This window comes from Phalacrocorax aristotelis, chromosome 1 (assembly GCF_949628215.1).
Source record: "Phalacrocorax aristotelis chromosome 1, bGulAri2.1, whole genome shotgun sequence".
Lineage (NCBI taxonomy): Eukaryota > Metazoa > Chordata > Aves > Suliformes > Phalacrocoracidae > Phalacrocorax > Phalacrocorax aristotelis.
The window spans coordinates 75,224,424-75,237,845 of NC_134276.1; the positions used below are offsets into that span (position 1 = coordinate 75,224,424).

The following is a 13,422-nucleotide window of genomic DNA, read 5'->3' on the forward strand; positions in this document are numbered from 1 at the left end:
TTGGAAAAAACATCTGAAGTAAAATGAAAAGGAAAAAAAAAACCTCAAGCGCACATGACAGCTTGAATGTGATTTATAGTTCCTACTTACCTTTCCCAGCCATGTCTTTGATGCCTTTGTAGCCTCCCGTTACCTGTCCCCTCTCCTCATTGCTTTGACTTTCCAACTTTTCCCTTATTGGAGAAAAAAGCGTTTCTAGGAAGTGTCTCACAGCCTTCTCAGGACCCTATAAACCAGCTAGGTCAAATTAAATTTGTCTCTGGTCCCAGACTCCAGACAGTATGGACTTCAAGATTATTTGCAATCAGCCTGAAAATATTTTGATAGACCTGTTGGGATTTTTTTTTTAATAAGGTTTGTGTAGGTTTGCAAGGTCTGATGAGGAGGGGCTTTTCCCTCATCAGTGTTTTTACGTGAGGTGCTATTTTTTTTGTCTAATACATTTGTGTGGGTATACATATGTGTATATATAAAAGCATCATCTACTGAAAAACCAGGTTGTATTTTTTAATATTCATAGGAAATAAAGCATTTGTGATATAACACCTTTTTTTTTCTTCAGTGAATGCTTGTATTGGTGTGATGAGTATTTTTGCTTGCATATTTAACAAAAAGTTCCGTGCTCTTATGCCTGTACATGTGTAAGTTGTACTTGGGTTAAGCAAGTGGAATCTGTGTGTTTGACTTAGTGTAAATACAACTGCTGATGCATGTTTTGTACAGATAATAAGTATGTTTCAAAAGCAAACTTACTTTTATGTATCAAGAGGAACCACTGGAAAAACAAGACAGTGGCAAAGCATTGGTTTGGTGGAGTAACTTTTAAAACACCTAAAAGTAACAGGATATAATTGTTCTCAAATAATTTTCTAACCATTTTCTGCCCTATGATAATTTTTTTTTTCAAAATGCTTTTCTAATTTCCTGCGTGAAATCATTTAGGGAATCTATATTAAGGTCATTCTAGCAAATAAACCTGCTTTTCTAAAAATTTGAAGGTGTTGCACTGCTGTAACTACATTATTGTGATCAGATTGGTCATACACATTTACTTCTGAAGAAAGGGCTTTACTGTCAGCCCTTGCATGAGGACTGTGGAAGTTGAGCCTGCTTCTCTCCTGTACCAGACTTATTTGGCCTTAATGAAGCATCTTTAGGTCTATCTTTAAGAGGTTTTAATGCCAAGTGAGGGTACTCTGTAGCACCTCTACCTCTTCATGAGAGCTTTAATCAGTCAGAATTGTGTGTTTAACTGCATGATGGCAGTTCTCAAAGGAGAAAAAGCTCAACTCCTGTGTTTAATTTCTCTGTTGAGCTTTCCAGGACTGACAGGATTATAGAAGCTTTTATGCTTCAGGTAAGCAGTGGTGATGTAAAACTCTTGGGGAGCAAACATCTTAAAGCAAGCTGTCTTCTTTTTCTTTCCTCTTTTTTTTTTTTTTTTCTTTTCTCCACCCTCCCCCCCCCCCCCCCATTGGGTCATTGAGGGGATTTGGCAAGTGTAGCACAGGGGACCTTGGAGCACAGAAATACCAGCCTGTTGCGAGGGGCAGTGTTACCTGCTTTCCTCCTCAGAACTGGTGGAAGTCTTTCGGTATGTGAGTGACAGCCTCTGTATGTCTACTTTAACCCCTTGCTAAATAATGTCAAAAGCTTTGCCTCTGCAAAGGCGACAGCTATATATAGCTGAAGTCTTACTTTAATAAACTACAAGAAATTGTAAAGGCCTGTATATTTATAGACATTTTTATTAAAGGTCACATTTTTCCTTTTGACAGTAAGATCTTCTGTCAGCGGGTGCTTTAAAGGAATAGTTCTCTTGCATTACAACTTGATCTTGCAACTCCCTCCCCTTCCCTAGCATATCTGCATCAGAAAATTTTGAGAACAAAAAACTCAGTTTTGTCACTTAGGACTTCATCAAATTCATCAGATAAACACTTTGCTAATTTCTGGCTTTGTTTTGGTACTGACTTCAATTTCTGTTGAGTCCACCAGGGCCAAAATTTCCCTGCTTGTTTCTCAGAGCTTGTCAGGTGTTTTGTCTGATGATGGGTTTGGAAAAGGATGAGTTAGTTGACTCAGGTTTCTCTTTCATAGCAGTAAAAAAAAAAAAACCAAAAACAACAACCCAACCCTTTCTGACCATTTAAGATCATCTTCAAGGAAAAATTCTTTTTTGTTTGCTGCTATGGAATTTGCAGCGGCAAAGGATGAAGTTGATGAAGTCTTGTTCACTGTGTGTTCGTGCCTGCTGCTTTGTTAATTGTCACTCAATTGTGCTTCAAGCCTTGTGTTTCGCAGTCTTAAGTGCAAAGCTTGGGTGCTTTATTTATTTATGGGGTTTGTTTGCAGGGGGAGGTGACGGTTTGAGTGCTGGTGTGATGATCAGATGTCTGACTAAGCGAGAACAGGGGGCCTTTCCTTATGAAATCTCATAAATACCAATGTCCCAAGCTTGATTAAGGATGTCGAAAGTACTTTAAATCACTGTGGTGAGCAAGTGAAGTTAACACTCCCTTACTTTTTTCCTGCCCTTCTTTCTTTGGGAACTGGCTACCATTCAGTTAAATACTGACTAAATTTCTTGATATGAGGTGAGCTGTTTATGAGGGTGATTTTTCTGTGGGCACTGAGACCACCTTCGAGGTCAGGAATATTCAGTATATCCACACTATTTTAAGTACTGAAATTCCTCGTACCCAGAGCAGTTGAAGAAACTTGAAAGCAATGTTCTTTAGACTGTGTGAACGCCTGCATTGTAAACTGGTGAGCATTACAATTTAACGTATCCAGAAAAGGAGACGGGGCCTTTTCTTGACTACTGTCATCCTGCTGTGAGATATCTTTCCTCCTGTAATTCAGGTATAAATTGTTCTTAAGCTTTTCTTTAAACAAACTGATGTCAGTTGTAGGTGTTTTTTTTTTTTTCTCTTCCTTCTATTTGCATTGACCATCATAGGAACAGAGGCTCAGCAGGTTCCTTTGTTTTGTAAAAGCTGGTGGTGGTTTGAGGCAGGAGCACCTCCTGACACTGCCCAGCAATTGGTGGCCATCCTGCAAGTAAGAGGTCGAAGCTAAACAGCATGATATAGGTAAGAAAAGCTTGCACAGACTGTTCTCCCAGCAGAGCGCTGGGGATGGCTGCGGGTGCTTGCGTGCTCCAGGTAGGCAGCATCAGAGTCCTGCGAGGGAAAAGGGTTAAGGGAAAGGGACCGAGGTTTGGTAGCTGGGGTTGGGAGGGAGGAGGCGTCGGGGCTGAATCTCAGTGGACAGGGAGGAGGGCTGGGAAGGTGAGGTGCCAAATGAGGGACAGCCTTGGCAGGTGTGCAGCTTCGGCCTCAGGCGATGCTGGATGGGATGCCTGAAGAGTGCGTGTGAGGTAAGGAGAGGAGGAAGAAAGGTCCAAGCATGGGTCTGATTTCCAGAGGTATCTGTTTACAGGGCTGCAAATCAGCAGTTAAATCTGCGAGAGAGGAGAGATTTCTGGCGTCGTTCCCTTTTTGGTGTGTGAGCTGGTTGTCCTGAACGTGCTGGGTACTTTGAGTTCCACTGTAAAAGCATTAAAACTTGCTGCATGGGGACTTAAAGCCTTACGGGGTTTGTTTCTTCTTTTTTCAGAGCCAGAGATCTAACTTGAAGGCATTGAAGTGCGCGGTTTGGTATTACTTCAGTCTGAAATCTAATTTTGGCCCTTCATCTTTTATATTGTCAGTGTGTGGAGGATTCTGCAAGAAACAGTGATGCTGCTTTTAGCACTTGTGACTCTCGTGTGTGTGTGGTGGGGTCGTGGGACTTGCTGCAGAGTCTATGAGAACAGCATGGCTGTGCCATCAGAAACATAACATCTGTTACTGTACTTAAGAAGTTCTCACACTTGGTGAACTGCTTTATTTTTAATTTTAAGATCTCCACTAAAGATATCTATCACTGTGCACAAATGTAGTTGCATTAAATAATGGAAATTAACTATGGGAAAAGGTGCTTCTAGGTCACATAGATTATTGCTTCCGAAATGTCCACTTGAGCTTCCCTTCAGAACATAGGATGAAATAGTACTGCTATCACGCAGCTTTAGGAAATGCACGCAAGTGCATCTGTTTAGTACAGCATGTACAAGTCGAATGAGGTGGGTTGACAGTTCAAATCTGACTGGCTGATGTGTGGCTGTGGCTAATGGCAAGGCATGTAGTGTTCCCTTTCCTCAAGAACTGAATTTATTTTTTTGGCTCCAAATCTGTGTAAATATCCTGGTTTTGGTGGCCTGTGGCTCACAGCCCCATTCTCTAGGTCCTGGTAGTAGGTAGCACCAAAATGCATTTGTTACTTCTGCCTGTACTCCATTCCAGGCTTTGTGGCTCCGGGAAGCATCCTACCAGTTCCCAATACTTTTATCCCGATTTAGCTCTTCTACTGCAGGCTTCTGTCATGGGCACTTGTGGTCTCTTTCTGCTACACAACTCTGCATTGCAGTGTGAGCTGCCGTGGGGAATACCCACTCTTTGGAGAGAGGAGCATCCTGCACCCAGCTGAAGTAATACGTTTCCTTAACACTTCATCCTGAAAAAGAGGAGCACGTACCTGAGCTGGTGTGCGGTAACTGTCCTTGCATGCAGCTGTATGCTCTAGCATCCCTTGGTGTGTATGTATCCCTCAGTCTCCGATGTAAGGAAGAGAGAGGTAAGAGTGGAATAGCTACTTGGGATTGCTTTGCTGTCACCAACATGCAGCAGTACGCACGTGTGCTATAGAGCAGCAGAGGCAGTGTCCGCCGCTCCACAGCAACTTGTCTCTGTGGCTATGTGCGGTCCTCAGTGCAGACAGGCTCAACAAACCGCTTTGTGCAGTCCTCCTCTTTATACTCGGGTCCCATGTGTTGTTGCCTTGCCCTCAGGCCAGTTTGAGAAATGCTGAGCTGGAGCATGTTGTCTTGGCAGCGCAGCTACCAGGACTCTTGTCCAATCTTTGTTTAAACGTCAAGAGCTGTGGGCTCAGATCCTTCCCCTGGGGACATGGACCAGCAGTTCTGACTGTTGGGATGGTTCCTTAATGCTAAGCCTAAACTTTTTTTTCTCTTAAATTTATCCCATTACATCTGATCTCTTACAGACCCATGCTTTTGTTTCACTAATGCTAATATCCTACCAGTTTATGAAGAATATGAACTACTTTGCGTGCACTTGGTTAGGTGTTTAAGTTAAATCTGGCACGTATGTTGGTCTCGGTAGCTTTTCCCTGTAAGGGTAGTTGTTTCAGCCCCTGCCTCGCATTTTTGCATATATATGTTAATGATATTGTGTAACAAGTAATGTCAAGCAACGAATAAGAAGTTTTGAGTATTTTGCAGAGTGGCTGGTGCTACACATGCACTAAATAACTGCTGCATTGGGTCACCATCCGAGTGCCTAGGGGCTCAGGACTTCAGAGCGTTTCATAAAACGGCTTGATGTTACTTGTTAGTTGCCTTATGAAACCTATCCTTCTAGACATCCTGCTGCATTGTTTGTCTGAAAATGGGGTAAGCCGCTGTGGGAAATTGTTTTCCCAGCAAATTTTAATTGGTTGCTGGGAATTACTAAGTCACTGGTTATTAAGAATAGGCTTGTTGCTGCGTAAAGGTGTAATGAAATATTTTTGTGATGGTGGAGGGAAGTGAAGATGCAAGAGAGTTGCAGGCTTTGCTGATGCTCTCCGTGTCTTACCTTAAGGTGAGATGGACTATCTTTAGGTTTTTACAATGAGATTGTGAATTTATTCTGGATTACTTTTTTGGCTAAGCTAATGTGGAAGGGAAGTGGAAATCGAGAAGCTGCTGAATACTCTCTGTAGTTAGTACTATTAGAAGCTTGTGAAGAAGCAGCATCAGATCACGGTTTATTACAAGCAAAAATCCAACCCTGATTTTATGAATACTTAGTAAGGATTTTAGAAGACTTTTCTTAATGCTTAGTGACTTTTTCTTTTCTACATCTAGTCCTCATAGGATAAGTATTGCCTGGAAGTATCTCTTCAGTTAAATATAGTGGATACTGTTTTGTTATTTGGATACTTGCCCCTGTTATGATTTTTCCAGAACTGTAAGGGGAAGAGTACCATTACCTTCCTGCTTCAAACAGTAATTTATTTATAATCTTGAAAACTATTGGCTTTATTTCCTATACTGTCTTGGTAGTATTAAAATCTTGATCTGCCTTTTGTAAGAGATCTGTGTAATGTTACTGGTAGTCCATGGGGAGATGGCTACATGTGTTAGATATCTGAAACAGTCTGTAAAAAATGTGAAATAAAAAAATGATTTTCTAATACCTTTCCCACATAAGCAGTTGTTATATCTGTGGGATTGTTTATTGTGAAGATGTGAAGCGTCACAAGACCAGCTTTCTAATTCAGTCTTGAAAGTCATTTGTGAGGTGGGAATTGCACAGTAGATGATGCAAGTTATCAGAAAATGCGTGTTATCAGAAGCAAGCTAAGGAAACATGGATTAGGTGAAATGCTCACAGGAATGTTTGCAGCTGCTTAGGAAACTGAGAGGGTAGTTACTAATTAGTTTCAAACATGACAGGTGAATTTGGTGAGATTTAGGTGGTCTCTCTGAGGTCCAGTATTGATTGATATTTGCCATTAATGAAGTGGGTGAAGGAATGAGGACTCTGCTCATTAAATACCCGGATGAAACTGGGTGGAGCTGCATGTCTGTTTGAGAAGATGCTTTGAACTTGCAGTTATTTTGACAGATTGGAGAAGGAGTCGGGAAGGAGGGGTTGGAAGGGGCTGGGAGTGATGGGCCCAGCAGCAGTAACTGCTCACGGCCAGGACGTGAGGCAGCAGGGTTGTGCCATTGCAAAAGCAAGCGCACTGGAGTTTGTACACAGAATTATCTGTGACTCACGTGACAGTAAAGGACATTTTCCTGTAACAAGTAAAGAGTATTTTCTGTGTAGGGAAGCATTCAGCTGGAAGACTGCACGGATTTTGTCATCAAAACCTCATAGTGGTTTTGTGCACCAGCTCTAGAAAGGGTGGTGGAGAGCAGCAACTGGAAGGATCAGAAATATAGAAAACATGGCCTATGAGGAGAGGGTGAAAGAACTGGGTTTTATTTAGTCTGGAGAAAAGGCTAGGATGTAATAACAAAAGAGTTAAGCGTAGTGTTCAGACATGAACTTAACTCTGTAAAGAAGAAAAGGATGATCTCTTCAGGGTGCAGTGCAGAGAGAGACCTGGTAAAGGGCTTGAGCTGTGTTGAGGGAGATGTGCGCTGGGAGAAGCTTTTTGGCAGTAAGGGTCGTGCAGAGTGGAAGGGGCTTGCCTGGAGAGGCTGCGGAGCCTCGGTTATGCACAGTCTTGAGCTCTTGGTCCTATCTCAATGCCCTTTTCCAGGACCCTGGCAGATCTTTTTTTCTGCGACTGTCTTTTTTTGAAAATGGCAGTGCAGCGCGTGGGACAGTTAAGGAGAGAAGCACAAAGACCTGTTTTCAACCAGTGCAGTTCTTGTTTTGGAGGATTGGCTGTTGGTAAGTACTATGGTAAATTACAGAGGGAATGATAGTATAACATTAGTGATAACTGCAAAAATAGGTCTTTCTTCCAAATGGCTTTCTGTTGTTAAAAGTTGTATTTTAAGAAATAAATCTTCCTGATGCTTTTTCCCCTGGTGACGCTCAGTTTCCAGGCAGTATTTATTTATGAAAAGCTACTGTGCATTTCGAAGTTTTGGTTTTTTGTGTCTACATTTTCCTTTAGTTCCTATAAATTTTTTTTCCTATTTCACCATGCCAGGGTTTCTGTTGCTGCCCTGTTGTTTTTTGCAAATGCACCCAGGGAGTAGAAATACAGAGTCTGTTGGCACGGTGTGTGCAGAGAGGAGGGCGAGTGTCTCCTGTGCATTGGTTACCCTGCTCTTGAACTTGCTGCTGACGGGGGTGTGTGTGTGGGGGGGGTTGGCACCCTTCCAGGATCGGGAGCACTCTTCTAGTTTTTTTTTTTTTACCTACTAGCGAAGAGCCCCCTGCTCGTTAATTTGAGGTGAATTAGTTTAATGTTTCTGAATTAGTATGTTAAGACTGGATTTCTTTAACAAAAAAAAAAAAGAGGGGGGAGTGGTATTTTGTGGGGTCAGCTGTATCTTTCATGTTATTTTGTATATTAGTACGTGGCTGTGAAATAAGTAAAGTTAAGACTGAAGATTATGACTGTATAATGTAAGGATTAGAGAAAGAAAAGATTTTTAGTTGAACCGTGTGGTATTTCAGAGTTCATCTTGGCATTTAACTGAGCAAACAAATGTGTTTTTAATGAAGAGTTCAAAAATATATTAGCTTTGTGGTTCAGCTGGGAGGCAAAAGCTGTGGTTTTGTTCACACTTAAAAGTTGTAGGCTGTGTTGCATTTTAATGATGCCATTTGCGCTGCCACGACCAGGGCTTTGCTTGTGTTTCTATGGAAAACTTACGTTAAAGGTGTTCAATCGGGATGCTAAAGAATTATTCCATAATGAAACATCTCATAAGAAAAAATTTGAAGTCATGTTTGAAAAATTGATCCAGGCATTTATTAATTTTTCATTATGGGTTTTTTTTTTTACATTGCTTCCTCCCTTGCCCTACCTCCCCCAGTGCATTTTGTGGGTGAGGCTTTTGGCATTTCTTAGCTGGAGGGTAGAGGCAGTGTTAATACTGGGGTGTTGTGACAGAGCAGCAGTGGGCTTCTAAAGCGAGTCCCTCCGACCATCCCCGCTCACTGTGTGTCAGCTTGGCACACCGTGTTGCTGCTGCGCACGAGCTGGGTCCCTCTGGATGGAGGCTGGAGGCTCCCATCGGTGCTCGCACCAAGTGCATTTTGTCTCCTGCTCATGGACCCTGTGGATCGCTTCAGGCCATGTGTGTGGTGGCAGTGGAGCATATCTGCTTATCTCAAGTTAAAAACTCAACCCACGTAGTGTGATTCATGTTTCAGCAGCCTTGGCTCTGGTACTGCTTTGATCTACAGATCTTCTCCTGTTGCTCAAAATTAGTTGCTTAATGTGGGGTATAGCCAGAGACTGTCAAGGAGACGGGAAGAGGAAACTGGTACGATTAAAAAACCAAAAAAGAAGCCCCTAAAAAAAACAAAAGAAAACCCCAAATAACAACAACAACAAAAAAACCAAACCCGAAACACACAAACACAAAAACCCCAAAGACAAAACCTTAAATCAAAGAAAATTAACATGTACAAAACTTTAAAATTTTGTAAGGTGAATATACAGGAGCTATAATACATAGTGTTCCCCTTCTCCCCCTGTCCCCTCCCCGCCCCAATTGTAAGGAGACGTTTTCCTTTGATGCCACAGCCTAAGTTGAGCAACAATAGTTCTTAAGTAATAGGATCTGTGCCACTCCTCAGTGGATGGGTGGTGGTAGCCTTTTCTTGTGCTGCAGATGGGTGGAGAAGCAGAAATGTTACAGCATGGTGCTGACACTTTGGCCAGAAACCGCCTTATTTCAGTTAGACAGACTTTGCCATCCCCCCCCTCCCCCTTTTTATTCTTTTTTTTCTGGCAGGGTATGCAGTTATCGGTTCCTTGGTTTTTACTTGAATTTCTGCTCTCTAATACTTTGTTTCCCAGCTCGTAGCGATCCTGGTTTTGTTAGCTTTTTACTCTAAGGCACGGATAGGGTGGACTGCCTGCCAGCACAGAACCCTGGTCTAACTGCTGACATCTCCGAGGAGTGCTGCAACTAATCTGCTGGGTGTAATGACTTTAATGGTTTTGCCATGTCCATTACAATAGGGCACAAAACATACATGTGCGTGATCCTGTAGGAGGGGAGCGCGCGCAGCTGATGGAGGGAAAGATTCTTTCTATTCCCATACTTTATATTGCTCAAGGCTTGGGACTAGATTAAAAAGGGCAAGTAAGCGGAATCGCTGCCAGGGAACCTGAGCTACTCGGGATTGTCAAGGAGAGGTCCGAAGGAATGTCTTGAGGAATTAAGGCAGGAGCCACATGGAGCTTTCCCTCTCTACTTATCTTTTATTTGCCCTCCTATGAATTTATAAGCGTGCTCGGTTCATTGGAGACCCTTTATAAGGAAGAAAGCATGAGTGTATTTGGAGAAATCAGCCCCTTAAGTCAGCTGAATGATTGCACTCGCTACCTGAACATTTCATTTTATATTCACAAAACAAGATGGAGAATATACTAATTAAACTTTTGTTTTGTTGGTATTGGTAAAGTTGATTCCCATTCATGTTGAGAGGATGACAAAGTCAGCTTTGAGGTTATTCTTATGAATTTGCTTTTAATTGTAGTACTTCCTTTATTTATATTGTAGCATGTAGCATACAGCTGATGCATTTAATTTTTCCATATATTAAGTGAGGATTATGAAATTTAATGGCTTATGTTACAGAGGTATAATTTTCTTGGGAAAATTACAACAAAAAATATAATACAACCTTCACTTACTTGCCAAAAATTAAATTGCAGCTCACACATGAAATGCCTGATGTCACTCCTACTACCTAAATAGCACTCCTTTCATTTTTTTAGGAGCTTGTGATGTCATCAGCTGAAGCGAAAACATCTACCTCATGACCTGGCATGTAAGTGAAGGAGGAACTGATATTTAAAAAAGTGTGTGTTGGTGTTTACAATGTGTAAATTGAACCTATATACCTTCAGCATTCAGATATCACCTTTTAAATGAAAGCTTGGTGGATTTTAAAGGAATATAAAGTCTTTTAAAGGAGAGGAAGTCATAAAAGAAGTTGTTAACAATGAAGTTCCAGCCTGCAGAACTCCTTGTAATAATTTCAGTTAAAAATCTATCTTGAGGTAGCCCCTAATGCCTGGAAGGCTGGTAGGCATAGGTGGAATCATTTTATCTTGCCACAGTATTTACATGTGCTGCTTCTACTCCTTCTAAGTCTGTGCTGCTTTTCTGGATATAAATATTGATAGTTGTGATGAATACATACTGTACAAGGTGATACCCTTCCTAAAATTAAAAACTGTGGTTCTGCACAAGGTTTGGCTTCTTTTACGTACTCAGATACTTCACAGTAAACTTCCTGCAGTTTTGTGACACTTCTATTTTTTTCCCCCTTAAGTAAGTGAAAATATTTCAGTCCAGTGCAGAGGCGTTTTCAGAGATTTTTTTTTTGTCCACCCTCTCTCTGCTTCTCTTTTATGTGGCTTAAAGGATTAAAGTGCAGTCATTGCTTTGAGGGGCTGATGTCAGCAGTGAGCTGGGTATTCCTAATTAGCACTAACACCTGTACCTCATTATGAAGCCTTGTTGAAGCTGTCCAGTGAACCGAGGTAGCAGGTCTCTGTTGCATGTCTGTAATGTGATTATAAAGCCCTCTCCTGATGGAAGTTTTATTACTTATTCAACTTTTGGACTGATGTGGAAAGTGACGCTAAGCTGAGCCATTTGGCTGGCTACCAAAGATCATAAGGAGTGGCAAAGAGAAGGGATGCAGTCATCTCAATTTCAACGCTTCTGGTTCAAAGCTTGCTTCTGCTTTGATTGTTTAAATAAAAAAAAAAAGGGAGGTGTGGGGGGGTGTTTTTTGTAGTTTTCAGTGTCAGATACTCTGAATTTAGAGAACAGATCTACAGACTCCAGCTGGGCTCTGAACATCGGAGTGCAGTTGCTATTGTGCATTACCCATGGATTTTCTGCAAGTAGAGCTTTGGCCTTGAATGTTCTTGCACCCATCCCTTTGTCTTCGAGGGGGTCAGGGCTTAGCGATTCTTTTCTACACAAAACCAGCATTGGTCTCTCCTCCCACCTGATTCCGTACTGTTAGCAGGGCTGCAATGCGATGTGCTTTGCCGTTAACAGTTGGAAAATACAACCTCAGACAGATTTTACTAATAAAATTAATGGGTCAGATGAGGTGGATTGCTGTCATGTTTGGGCTTTACAGACAAAAGCTTAAGCACGGTTACTTTTTTCTAAGTAGTTTAAGTAGGTTTTTAAGAGTTGAGCTTAGAGAATTCAAGCATGCAGCAACACAATGCTGGCTGCAGTTTTTGGTTTTTTTCCCTGTGAGTGAGCAGAGTGACGGAATAACTTCAGATGTGTATCTTGGAAAGGTTTGAGATAATAAACCTGTAAGAATTCACATGAGAACACCATGCTAGTTATCCAGATTTGGAAAATGGAAGGAAATGGAAGAGTAGTGTATTCTTAAACTTCAGACATGGAACTGAAAGTCTAATTATTAAAGGATTGAATCTCTGCAGAGTAGAAGCCTTGGAGGAAAAAAAAAAAGAGGAGTAATTAAATAGGCATACACTTCTGTGTGTTTTTCTATATTAAATATCTGTCAGCTTACTAACATGTCACTTTTACAAGAATGTCTTACTGGTCAGCTTCAGGAAAGCTCTAATTCAAGTTATTCCTGCTCTGTAAAAGCGCCAACCATCAAGCTATTATATACCCTGATTTTGGATACTTTAAAAGGTGTTGGGTTTTGAGAAATTCTCACCACTTGTTTGGTTTTGTGGTGGCATTTTGGTTTTTCTGTTGTGTGGTTGTTTTTTTAAATTTATTTTGTAAATTTCTTTAGCTTAAAGTTGATCTAGCCATTTTTAAGTCCTCGAAGCACATTCTCTTTAGTGTTCTCTTAGCTTTGTGCAAGCTTGAATGAAATACCTAGAAATGGAATAAAGCATTTGTTTGTAACTATATATGTCGGTAAATATTCATGTTAGATTTAGACATGGCTTACAGGAGTTGGGAATAGATATAAATAGGTGTGTGTCTGCTACTTTGTGGCAGATAGTAAAAATGACAAGAAAAAAAAGACAGTAACAGATTCCAAAGCAGGTTTGTGGGGTTTTTTTTTGTTTTTGTAAAATAGTTCCTTAATAGCTATATGAAACTCAAGGAGGTTTCACCAGTGAATTTAACAATGCTTAATGGTGATTTATTTAAGGTATAAAAGGCATACCTTCCAGAGAAAATAAGGTTAGGCAGACACTGCTCTTTCCTTTGCACAGATTTCTGAAGTGGAGCAGTAGTTCTTGTGCTCCCACATGCATGTGCACATGTATGCGTATGTTTCAGGTTGTTCCAGGATGCCTTTTGTCTCTCCTTTCATTCTTCTGGGCTCTCCAAAAGAAAAACCCTGAATGGATAGTGCCTTAAGGTGCACGTAGTCTATATTTGCACAGCATGTTTATTTAATTTGTTGGTTTTAGGTTGGTGTTTTTTTTGTTGCTTTTTTTTTAAATAAAAAGCAACAACTCTAACACACTGGGAACGATCTAATCTTTTACTTAATCATTTTGACCAAAACAGCTCTCTACAGTGAACAGCAATTAACAAACTCTTCAGGGCAACAGTATGTCAACTGTCAGAACCTCTGGTTGTTGTGCTTGTCATAATCAGAATCTTATCTGATAAACATACTTGTTTCAGTA

The 13,422-nt window shown here is 41.0% G+C and overlaps 1 protein-coding gene across 7 annotated transcripts in view; it reads left to right on the forward strand.

Moving 5' to 3' along the window:
- Positions 1 to 13,422, forward strand: part of JADE3 (jade family PHD finger 3) — a 70,606-nt gene that overhangs the window by 7,954 nt on the left and 49,230 nt on the right. For 3 of the 7 annotated variants that reach the window (XM_075094019.1, XM_075094029.1, XM_075094048.1), the window contains exon 2: positions 10,537 to 10,589. The exons of 2 other annotated variants lie outside the window; for them this stretch is intronic. Coding sequence is in view for 1 of the 5 variants with exons in the window: in XM_075094008.1 (XP_074950109.1) it covers positions 7,370 to 7,517 (148 nt within the window). In the remaining 4 variants the exon portion in view is untranslated. Of the gene's footprint in view, positions 1 to 7,083; positions 7,518 to 10,536; positions 10,590 to 13,422 lie in introns of those variants that run through there. 2 more of the 7 variants (XM_075094038.1, XM_075094008.1) reach the window with 2 other exon arrangements.